At 57.5% G+C, this 11,717-nt stretch overlaps 1 protein-coding gene across 4 annotated transcripts in view; it reads left to right on the top strand.

Moving 5' to 3' along the window:
• The window catches only part of GRAMD1B (GRAM domain containing 1B), a 76,321-nt gene that overhangs the window by 44,570 nt on the left and 20,034 nt on the right, over positions 1-11,717 (top strand). For 2 of the 4 annotated variants that reach the window (XM_006770328.2, XM_015568184.1), the window contains exons 3-7: positions 2,675-2,759; positions 3,355-3,458; positions 4,401-4,496; positions 6,933-7,013; positions 10,086-10,201. In XM_006770328.2, coding sequence (XP_006770391.1) covers positions 2,675-2,759; positions 3,355-3,458; positions 4,401-4,496; positions 6,933-7,013; positions 10,086-10,201 — 482 coding nt within the window. Of the gene's footprint in view, positions 1-2,635; positions 2,760-3,354; positions 3,459-4,400; positions 4,497-6,932; positions 7,014-10,085; positions 10,202-11,717 lie in introns of all 4 variants that reach the window. The other 2 variants (XM_015568185.1, XM_015568183.1) reach the window with 1 other exon arrangement.

Raw genomic sequence — 11,717 nt, 5'->3', positions numbered from 1 at the left:
CAGAGGTCAGGCCGGGGCCCTCTGAGGTCAGGCCGGGGCCCTCCGAGGTCAGGCCGGGCCCTCAGAGGTCAGGGCGGGGCCCTCCGAGGTCAGGCCGGGGCCCTCTGAGGTCAGGCTGGGCCCTCAGAGGTCAGGGCGGGGCCCTCAGAGGCCAGTCCGGGCCTTAGCTTCCTCGGTGGTAATAGGCGGGTTGGGTTAGATCATCTACCCGCCCCCCAAAAAAACAACCCGCCTGTGGGCAGGGAAGGCTGTTGGGCAGCACAGAGTAGGTGGACATCGCATCCCCACGAGTGAGTTCTGATGGTCTGCTGTTTGCTCAGCACGGCGACCCCGAGGCCGGTGGGGCTGGCTCAGATGGCAGTGTGGCACAGGCGGCCGTGGCCCAGGCCACACGCCCACTCAGTGGCCACGTTCTTTGGGCGAGTGTCCTCACTTCTTTGTGCCTCGGCTGCCCCATGTGTAAAATGGGGTAATAAACATCCCGCGGGCAAGTGAGACGCCGTGGGTGGAGGTTCTAACTGCTCGGCGTGTGGAAATGGCTCAGCACACGTCAGTTGATGGGGCTCTGGGCGTCACGTACCCGTGGTGAGGAACTCGGTGGTGGTCACCAAGGGGTCCGTGTGGCCTCTGCTCAGCGCGGCCAGAGGCGTTGGGATTGGACGCCTCGGCATCTGTCAGGCAGTAACGTCTGGCCGGGGCGTGTGGGGTTCTGGGGTCTTGTCTCCCCAGAAGGCATGGGAGTGGCTGCTTCCGGGCCCTCATGCCCAGTGGCCCCCACACTTGGCTCAAGCACCTGGCAGGTGGTTTTCAGTTTGGGACTCTGTACGGTCGGTAGCAGGGTGTCCACTCTGACTAGGGCAGCTCATGCTCTAAGCAAGACAAACAACAGCTTAAATTCCATGCGAGCAGACCGAGCAGTGGACAGCATCCGGGTCCTCTCTTCCGGAAAACCTCCCTGAACTGCAGCCATGTTGTCTGTTCTCTCTGCTCCCTGGAGCCGCTCGGCCCCTGGCTCAGGCGGCCAGGGAGCCTCTGGCTGTAGTCAGGCCGCAGCCTCAGCTTCCTCGCGGGCACCCAGCTTTGCAGAAAGAAAAAAATGGACAGTCCAGAGCCCACGCCACTATCTCAACGGCTACATGCCATTGAGTTCCTAGAAAAGTGGGCCAGAAAGTGGGAATGGCCTAGACCCGTGGTCGGCAAACTACCGCTCGCGAGCCACATGCGGCTCTTTGGCCCCTTGAGTGTGGCTCTTCCACAAAATACCACGTGTGGGTGCGCACGTACAGTGTGATTGAAACTTCCTGTCCTGGCCTAGACCCAGCTTCCCCATCACCGGACGGTCAGACTGCACACGTGTGTCCGGCACAGCGGGCCGCAGTGTGCCCGGTGGCGTGCCGCGCTCCCGCTGCCATGCATGGCTCTCCCAGCACCAGGGCTTACGGCCATCGCCGGTGCCTTTCATCTCCAGGGCACATTCCTTTTCCTTTTTTAAGATTCTGAGCTTAGAGCAGGGTTTTCGTGTATTCATGGGGAACCTGGTATTTCCCAGGAGGATTTGCTAGGGCAGTTTATGGGTATGAGTCTGCACTGAGGCACCGAAAAGCTAGGTGGGCACAGGGGCGGCTGGAGGCACAGTGGTGGGAGGAGGTGAGCGCTGGACCAGGAATCCAGAGATCGGCCCCAGGCGGATGGGGGAGCTGCTCTCGCCTCAGCTTCCTCGTGGGTCATGTAAGTGCTGGGTTCGCTAATCTTGTGAAGGATGGTGCGGGTGGAGCTCAGGTGCCTCTAGGTCAGTGGTTCTCAACCTTCCTAAAGCCGCGATCCTTTAATACAACTCCTTATGCTGTGGTGACCCCCAACCATAACATTATTTTCATTGCTACTTCATAACTGTAATGTTGCTACTGTTATGAATCGTCATGTAAATATCTGATATGCAGGATGTATTTTCATTGTTACAAATTGAACATAATTAAAGCGTAGTGATTAATAACAATATGTCATTATATATGTGTTTTCTGATGGTCTTAGGCGACCCCTGTGAAAGGGTCGTTCGACCCCCAAAGGGCTCACGACCCACAGGTTGAGAACCGCTGCTCTAGGTGCTTCTAATCCCTTCTGAAGTCTCTCCTCTGTGCCCAGCTGCTCGTCCTGTGGGTGGTTTGCTAACAGTCTGTAAAAGTGCGAGTCCCTGAGATCACCCTGGCCTGTGACACTGTGCGGGTCTCGTGTGTCAGGATGTTTTTCCATCATGAGTGTCATGCACAGCGAGCGCCCACCGTCAGTTGCGGCAACTTCCGAGGCGGGCGATGGGCACGTGGCACACTGCGTCCTGCGTGGGACGGGGCGCCCCGGGCTGCTGCTTCCTGCTGCTGAGGCAGAGGAGCTCCCGGGCGGCCGCCGTCTGCCTGTGTCTTCTGGCTGTAACGTGGGCCCTGCTCGGGGCATTTGACTTTCTCACTGACGGACACGGGACTCAGCCTCTCACGGCACTGCTCTCTCCCCGCGACGTCCTCGCCCCACGCCATGCCCTCTGCCTGGCCGGGCCGCCACGGCCCGTGGGACAGCAGAGCCTCGCGTGCCTTTAGAACACGCAAGCAGGTGCTCCTCCTGCCCCTTCCTCCCCACCCCACAGAGCTGGGAGCACCCCCTGACCTCGGCCGTTGTCGTGCAGGTGTTAAGCCCCACTTACAAGCAGAGAAATGAAGACTTCAGAAAGCTCTTTAAGCAACTTCCAGACTCGGAGCGCCTCATTGTGGGTGAGCGGGTGACTGGGTTGGGGGCGGCAGGCGGGGGGGGGGCAGGAAGGAGGTCGGGGAGCTCTGGGCCCTCCCACGGCTGCTTCTGTAGAGATTCCCAAGTAAGAGCCAAGGCTGGTGAGAAAGCCTGTCTGGGAACAGGGAGAGGGGTGCCCAGAGCGCTGACCCCAGGCTGAGCACCCGGGTGGTGCCTCAGAGAGCCGACCTGGAGGAGTGGCTCCCACCCTCACCCCGCAGATGGTCGGCGGCGAAGGGAGGGTACTTGTGGGTTGGAGCAGGGCATTCAGGGATGGTATAGGACAGTGGTCGGCAAACTCATCAGTCAACAGAGCCAAATATCAACACTCGCGAGCCGCAGTTTGCTGACCACGGGTATAGGCCTTTCTACCGCCTCTCATGGCAGCCGTTCCTCCGCCTGCAGGCAGTGGTGTGTCTCACGGCCTTCCTTTTCCCGAGGATGAGATGCTAGGGTCTCCTTGGCACTAGTTCAGACCTGGTCAGTGTAGGCAGGTCCCCCATCCCCCCACCCCCGTGCGGGGAGGGCAGGTGGTCGTGGGAAGTGCTTCCGGAATCTGAGCCCCCCTCCCCCCCACAGATTACTCCTGTGCACTCCAAAGAGACATTCTCCTTCAAGGCCGACTCTACCTCTCGGAAAACTGGATCTGCTTCTACAGCAACATCTTCCGCTGGGAAACTCTGGTAAAGACGGGCCTGCTCCCGCGGGCGGTCCCCTGGGCTGGGCTGGGCTCAGCGAGCAGCCCCCACTCGTCCCTCTGCGGGCTGCTGCTCGGCCCAGCCGTGTGCAACTAACAAAGCACGGGCCTGCTTCTTCAAGGCCAGATCTCTCCCCTCCCACCCTCTTGGGTGTGGAAAAGAGTGTTGAGAGGATTTGGCAATAGTCGATGCAGAGGCAGACGAGTGGGGTAAAGGGGCTTTGGCCTTTGGCCCCAGACCTGGCTTGCGCACTTTCTGGGTTCCACTACTAATTAGCCATGTGGTTGTAGGTGCATCCTTTACTCTTCCTTTGCCTCTCTCTCCTCACTTGTAAAATAAGATGGGAAAAGATAAACCAGCTGACTTGGCCCTAACTGGTTTGGCTCAGTGGATAGAGCATTGGCCTGCGGACCGAAGAGTCCCAGGTTCGATTCCAGTCAAGGGCATGTACCTTAGTTGCGGGCACATCCCCAGTGGGGCGTGTGCAGGAGGCAGCTGATCGATGTCTCTCTCTCATCGATGTTTCTAACTCTCTATCCCTCTCCCTTCCTCTCTGTAAAAAATCAATAAAAATATATTGAAAAATAATAATTTTAAAAAATAAACTAGCTGACGTGTATGGTCTCCGTGGTGCCATGCTCTGTGTCTGAGTGGCACCGTGCTGGCACCAGCACATTTGTCAGGCTGTGAGAGGAGAAGCGAAGGTCCCTGGACCGAGAGTCCAGGCCCCTGGGGCTCTGGGCAAGGTGTGGCCCCACCTTGCCCTGTGGCCTCTGAACGCAGGGCCTACACCAGATGACCTCTGAGGAGGTTTAGAAACGTAGACGGGTCCGTTTCTTCTGTCTGAGCGGGTGCCGGGTGAACGCCCTTCGCTGTCTTAATGCCTCTCTGCTTGTTCTCCATTGTCTGTCCCTGTGGAAATACCAGCTGACTGTCCGTCTAAAAGACATCTGCTCCATGACTAAAGAGAAGACAGCGCGCCTCATCCCCAACGCCATCCAAGTTTGCACTGACTCAGAAAAGGTAAGCGGAGTCTCACCCTGGACTTGGCTCCCTCCCTAAGCCCCAGCCCCCAGCTTCTGTGTTTCTGCCCTTCGGCTGCATTGATGGAGAGGCTGCGGGCTGGGTGTGAGGCGGGGAGGGATGCAGTTGCAGAACTGCCTCCAGGGGGGACAGGGCGTTTGGGGGGCTGAGGAAGGAGGGCAGGACACGACCTGGAGCCAGGAAGCCTGAGTTCGAGTTCTGCGACCATAGGCAGATGTGTAGCCCTGTAGCCTCGGCTTTCTCAGGTGTAAATGGAGCCGGCAGGACCTAGATACAGAGTCTTGAAAGGACATCACACATTTGAAAACACTAAGTTGTAAAGCGTAAAGCCAATGTCAGTTGTCATTGTGTATCAGCAGAGCTCCCGGAGGGCGCGGGGAGTCTGATGGAAAGGAATTGTCCTGTGGGTGCGGGGAAACATGGAAGATAAAACTTAGGGCAGAGAAGTACTAGGACCGTGACTACCACCTTCGGGGGTGGGGGTGGACTCGTTTCCTGCCCATCACAGGGCAGCTCAGTGACAGGAGCGTCAGGGTCAGGTCGCTGTTGGTGTGACTTCTGTTTCTGGCACGAATCAGCCTTGTGAGTACAGAGGTCACCCAGCTTCACAGCCGCTTCTCTTTATCAGGTACTAGTGCCCCCGTGCACAGATTCGTGCACATGGAGAGGAAATTAATCAGAAGGTGGCCAGTGGGGCAGGACTGGGTGAGAAGGGCCAGACACGCCCTGGAGCCAACTCCCGCAGTCCCTCCCTGGCTGGTCCCACCTGGGGAGGCGCTGCAGCTCATTGGGCATCTGCGGAGTGAGCAGGTCCCTCCGGCAGGTGGGGTCCCTCAGCCTGGCCTGCGGGGATCGGGCCGAAACCGGCTCTCTGACATCCCGAGGAGTCCCGGTGTGCCAGAGGGCAGTTCTCTGGTGACGCACCGAGAATCGGGCTCCCTCCTCTCTGGTTCCAGGTGCAGCACCCGAGAACCACTGCTGCCAAGTCACCGCAGCTTGGCAGCTCCTACATTGAGCGTCTGGCCCCTGGTGGTCATTGTGCGTCATAGCTACCGTTCCGACGGTTGCTTAGCCTTTTATATATGTAGATTAGCACTTAGGTTTATTTCCCAAGGCTTTTGCATGGTGTAAATAAAGCAACATCTGTGAGGCACCTAGAATGTGTTCAGACAAATCTGGTTTTGTCTGGCTTCCCACATGTCATAAGGCTCCCACTGATGCGTACGCTCCGTGAGAGAAGGGTCTCCTCCCGTGTTGTTTGCTGTTGTTCCCCAAGCGTGTGGGATGGTGCTGGGGTCCAACCCCAACAGGTCCAGGGGTCCCCAAAGGTGTGGACGGAGTCGGCGAAGAAGGAATGACATGGAGGCAGCCTTCGGGTGATCATCATAGCCAGGTTCCTCTAGCCAGGATCTCCAGCGAAGTTCTGGCTAGGATCCCCAGCCAAGTTCTGTGTCCACGTTCTCTTGCTAGGTTCGCCAGGTTCTCCAGCCAGGTTCAGTCACCAGGTTCTAGTCAGGTTGTCTTGCCATGTTCTAGCCAGGTTCTGTAGTCAGGTTCTGTCTCTAGGATCTTCAGCCAGGTTCTCTCGCTAGGTTCTGTCTCTAGGTTCTGTTGCCAATTTCTGTCCAGGATCTTTTGCCATGTTCTCTCCAGCGAAGTTCTTCTGTCTCAAGGTTCTGTGTAGGCTCTGTGTCTAGGTTCTGTGTCTCTAGGTTCTGTGTCCTGTTGTCTTGTTACATCTGTATTTATACTAGTTGATTCCAATCCTATCAATCTCTATTCCAAAGGTTAGGGCGTTTCTTATCTCCATTCCAGGGAGTAAAGATTATGTAGCTTAAGCACGATTGTTCGTAGTTAAAGTGATTAATTACCCGCCTGGCACTTAGTTAAAGGGTTTTATTCCCTCCCTAACTTCAGGGGAAAATCCCTACCTGGGGAAACAACCTTTCTCAAAGAGGTGACCTTGGTTAAAACACATAGTGCCAAGAAGGTGAGCAAACATATTAAGAACAGTATGCCATATATGCCAGGTCCCTTGAAACAGCAAGGATGGACCGGCTCCCGGCAGGATGGTGCCGGGCACATGCTCACCCTGAACGCCCTGTTGAGTGACTGAATGAAATGGGGAGGGGATTGTCTTCCCTTCCCCTTTAGGCCAGTTCACAGCTCCCCTCACCCAGTCCAGCCGGTAAGGGAAGCAAGTGTTCCGTGTAGATGAGAGCTTCGAACAGGAAGGGGGAGATTAGGGGAGCGGGTGACCCGAAGGCCTCAGGGACAGTGGGGGCCGGGATCGCGGGGCCTGAGAGCCGTAGCCGAGGCTGGAACGGGTGGCTCTCTCACAGGAAGGAGCAGCCTGTCTTCATGCCTGTTGTGCGCTAACCTTCACTCACATTTCTGCCGTTTCCTTGCATCCAGCACTTTTTCACTTCGTTCGGGGCCCGGGACAGGACGTACATGATGATGTTCCGGCTGTGGCAGAACGCGCTCCTCGAGAAGGTGAGCACTGCCCAGCTCCGCCCTGAGCCCAGGACCCACTCCCACTAGCATGTCCTCCCCCTCGGCGTGGGCCCTGTGGAGGGGCTGCTTGCTCTTTACCGGGCTGCTGGCCGCTCCCAGAGGCCCAGGTTTCCTTGTGGTCCGGGAAGTCCCCCAGACATTCTCACAGGTGATGTCACCTGAGTCCTGGAAGTCGCCTGCCTCCCAGGGCCTGCTGCCTGGCCAGGGCCCTCCGGGATTTGTTCCTGTCAGATGTGATAAGGCACAGACACGTGGAAGTGACTCTGAGTTTTATACTTACACATCTGCCCCAGGGCAAAAGCGCCTCAGGCCACGCAGCCGCTGGGAAAGCCAGGGGGTCGGGAGGCGGAGCCTGGGGAGCATGGGCGGGGCCTGAGCCTCTGAGGTTTTCCCAGGAAGGAACGGGGAGGCTCGCTGGCCCTGGCCGGCCAAGCACACTTAGGATTGGCTAGTTTGAACGATGGAGTAGGGCGTGGGGTATGGAGACTGCCTCTAGCTGCCTGGTACGTGTCCCTGGGGTATGAGGGCAGGGGAATACGGGTGTGGAGCATGAGAGCTAGATAAAGAAGTTGGTGGGGGTACGGGCTTTGGATTGACTTGTTGCACATGGAAGGTGTGCCCCTAGGCAAGTTTTCTAGCGCCAGGAATGAGCTGACACTGGGAGGGGCAGGTGCTCCCCGGTCAGCAAGGCCTCAGATGCCAGAGCATCAAAAATATAGAAACCAGAGAAACAGTTAATGCAGCACAGCTGTCTACTCGAGTGTTCTAAGGACACAGTGGAGACACATAGATGAAGGAGGTGTCATGGTGCAGCCCTTGGAGAACTCCCAAGCCCAAAAAAGGAGACATGAGAAAAGATTATGTGATTATAGTTATATTGTCTGTGACATAACTAAGTGTACGAGGGTATCTGCCTTGGAGGTAGCCCAAACTTACTACTATTTAAAGACCTTTGGGGGTCGAACGACCCTTTCACAGGGGTCGCCTAAGACCATCGGAAAACACATATATAATTACAGTGGGGCCTTGACTTCTGGGTGTCCCGACTAACGAGTTTTTTGAGATACCAGCTGTCTCTCGGCCGAATTTTTGCATTGAGTTGACAGAGTAATTTGAGTTAACGAGCTCCTTAACAAGCTTGGTCTCAGAACAAATTAAACTTGTAAGTCAAGGCCCCACTGTACATATTGTTTCTGTGATTAATCACTATGCTTTAATTATGTTCAATGTGTAACAATGAAATTGTGGGTCACCACCACATGAGGAACTGTATTAAAGGGTCGCGGCATTAGGAAGGTTGAGAACCACTGATTTAAAGGATAGTGAGTAGATTTATCATGTAGAGTTTGTTCCAACCCAAAGGCTGTTCAGCCCTGTATGAGTCCTGTAACTTGTTTGGTCTGAGCTCTCTGCCTTCGTTAGCCATCAGTAATGGTAAAGTGATGACGAGTTTGAGTCTCCAGGGCAGGTTTGAATTTTCCGTTCACAATTACTGTCATTTCTACGGGAGACAGGTCGTCCATGTGGCTCACTGACGTTCTAACCGAATGGCTGTAAGCCTTCTGCCTCAGGAATAGGGTCTCCCCGTGGCGCTTGTCCTGATGGTGGCAGACAAGCTGAGCCCCGTGGAGCTGGCAGGGAAGGCTGCATGGAGGAGGCGAATTGTTAAGAAGGGCAGAGAGGTAAGATGTGGCCCAGGCAGGATTAATGGTAGACAGAAGGCCAGAGAGAGGAGGAGGAGGCCCAGGTAAAGGAGAAGTGCCTCCCTCTGGCGCTATGAGAGCCAGCACAGAGCTGTCCTCCACCCCCCAACCCCCCCCACACACACACACACCCCTACCCTGCGGCTCAGAGAGAGCCCTGCCTGTGTCGTCCTGGGCAGGTCTCTAGACCCCTGGCTCAGGGACCCACACAGCCCCTGCTTCTTAAACTCTGCCTCAAAGAGCACTCGGGTTCTTCCCACATCGTTGGCGGGAAACGTGCTGTAAGTTCGCCTCCAGAAGCAGAGGCGCCTCACGCCAGGCAGGGCCACGGGAAAGCGCGAGGCAGAGAGCGCGGGATGCGGGGGCGGAGCCTGTGACGCTTTCCCCGGAGGAATGGGTGAGGCAGGGTAGGCCGGCCAAGCAGACTTGGGATTGGCTAGTTTGAGTAATTGAGTAATGTTTAATGATTTGACTGCTTCTGCTTTTCTTAGTGATCTTGCCCTTTTTCATAGACTTATGCCCACCACCTCCCTATCTTCCCAACCCCAGGCGCATCCATGGTCTCCACCTCTGACCTCAGTTCTTTGAAAATCGGTTGCCTCTTTCCCAAATCTTTGAACTTCATGAGCGCTACCTTTCTTAGGATCGTGCTTTTGAGGAGGAAATGGAGACACTCAGAGAAATAGAAAAACTGGAACCGGTACCTGGGGCTGAGGGCAAACGGGTTCTACTGAAGAATAAAGAAGGAAGGATGAAGGTGGCCAGGAGAGGGCAGCGACCTTTGGGGCCCCTTTAACTCCGAGAAGCCCCTTTAACTCCAGTGGCTTCTTTCTGGCCCCGGGAGCGGCCCTCCCTGCAGGGCCACCTCTGAGGCCGGCCTGGCTCTCGGATGTGGCCCCGCAGGTGTGCCTGGCGCTGTCAGTGCAGGAGATTTCTGCAGCGTCAGGGAGGCTGGCTCAGAGGGTCTCTGCCGTGCATCCCACGTCCAGATCCAAAGCCCTGTGGTCACCCTGGCACACGGGGATCCCAGTTCATGCTGCATAACGATGAGCCCCCTCCAGAGGAGCCGAGAGCGGACAGTGTCCGTCCTCACGGGCTGTGGTCCCCGTGGACTGGAGCTGTGTGAACAGGCCCAGTCCCGGCTGTGATAAAAGACATCGTCTTGGGCAGAAGAGCAGGGTCTTGAGATCCTGCGAGGAGGGCCGGGGAGGTGCGAGGTGGTCATGGAGGCCTGGCTCTCTCGGTCCAGCCAGGGGGAACCCTCGGAGACCAGCTCACTCGGAGCCTCCAAGGGGAGGGTCCCAGGAGGCAGGTCCCAGGAGGACCAGTGTCCCTGTTGTCCCTGCAGCCGCTGTGCCCCAAGGAGCTCTGGCACTTCGTCCACCAGTGCTACGGGAGCGAGCTGGGCCTGACCAGCGACGACGAGGACTACGTGCCCCCCAGTGACGACTTCAACACGATGGGGTGAGAGGGGGGGCGGCTGCCCAGGGAGCCTTTCCCCGAGGGGCGAGGACAGCAGTGAGGGCCGTGGTGGGGATGGCACCTCGGACAGCCCCAAAGGACAGAGGATGTGAGGGGTGACCCAGGAGTTGCCTCTGGGAAGGCCTTCCTCTGGGGTGGGCAGGGAGCAGGAGCTGGCGCTGGGCGGGTGGGAAAAAGGGCAAATGGGAGAGGCCGGGTCAGGGAGTCAGCAGGCAGGTTCGCGGGGCCTTGGGGCCAACGTGACGCTGTCTTTTACTCAGAGGCGGTGAGAAGGCCGTGAGCAGATCATTGATAATATCTGGCTTCACGTTTCGACAGGACCCCTCTGGCTCCTGGGTTGAATGGCGCAAAGGGGGCGCGCGGACTGGCTGGGAGGCTGCTGAGGCATTGAGGTCATTTGAGGAGACGTGAGGGGGTTTGGACCAGGAGGTGACAGTGGGAATGGAAATGAGCGGTCAGTCTCTGAGTAGATTTTGAAGGTAGAACCAGAAGGATGTTGCAGGATCTGCTGGTGGATCCAGAGGGAACCACCGGTGGCTTTGCGTTTTCCTTGGATTTACCAACTGGAAGGACAGAGTTGCTCCAAACTGAGGTGGGCAGGAATAGGGCAGCACGACTTTGGGGGGAAGGACGGGAGCTTGGCTTCAGGCAACTTGAGTTTGAGAGGACTGCTGTCCAAGGGGAGGCACCCGCAGGCGCCTGCAGGTGCGGAGTTCACTGGGGGTCTGGGCGAGGGGCATCCCCTGGGAGCACAGTGGGCAGCCCTGAGCTCGCCGACGCCCAGGTGCCTGAGCGGGTGTAGGGAGAAGGTCAAGAAGGGGCCTGGGAATCCTGGCCGAGAGGAAGGAGCAGCTGAAGGATCGTGGAAGAGCCTTCAGTGGGGTGGGAGGGACCTGGACTTTCGTGTCCTGGAAGCCACGGGAAGGAGCCTGTAAGGAGAAGGAGGGGTCCCTGTGTCGCATGCGTTGGTGGTGAAGGAAGAGGGGCTGCGGAGTGACTCGGTGCGCTTGAGGTCTGGAGGCAGCGGAGGCCGGGGGTAGTGAGAGGCACCAGGAGGAGGAAGCCAGGAGCGCTGGGTGTGTGGTCCGGAGACCGGGCTCCGGTACGGTTCCTGAGACCTGATGGTGCTGTCGCCCAGCTCCTGCGGTGTCTACTTGATTGTCTCTAAATGCGCGTGGTGACTCACTCAGACGCGCCCGGCGAGGTCGTGTGTAAGGTGTGGGTCCGATGTCGTGGTGACGACGTCTCCCTTCTTCGGGTCATGTGGCACATCTGTGGTGACCCTGAGGGCGCCCACCTTTAGCTCAGGAGGGTTCCCCGCAGGTGCACAGGGCCAGGAAGTCGGCCAGCTGTGACCTGGGCTCTGGACAGGACCCCACAGGCACACGTGTCTGAGTTCTGTGCCCGTCACTGTGTGGGGAAGAGCATGTATGCTCAGAGCCCAGGTGTTCGATGCAAATGGTCAGGTTGGGATGGGATGTGGGGGGGAGGGAGAAGG

The sequence above is a fragment of the Myotis davidii genome, unplaced genomic scaffold, assembly GCF_000327345.1.
Source record: "Myotis davidii unplaced genomic scaffold, ASM32734v1 scaffold803, whole genome shotgun sequence".
In the NCBI taxonomy this organism is placed as follows: domain Eukaryota; kingdom Metazoa; phylum Chordata; class Mammalia; order Chiroptera; family Vespertilionidae; genus Myotis; species Myotis davidii.
This window is presented reverse-complemented; position numbering and strand designations above follow the sequence as displayed.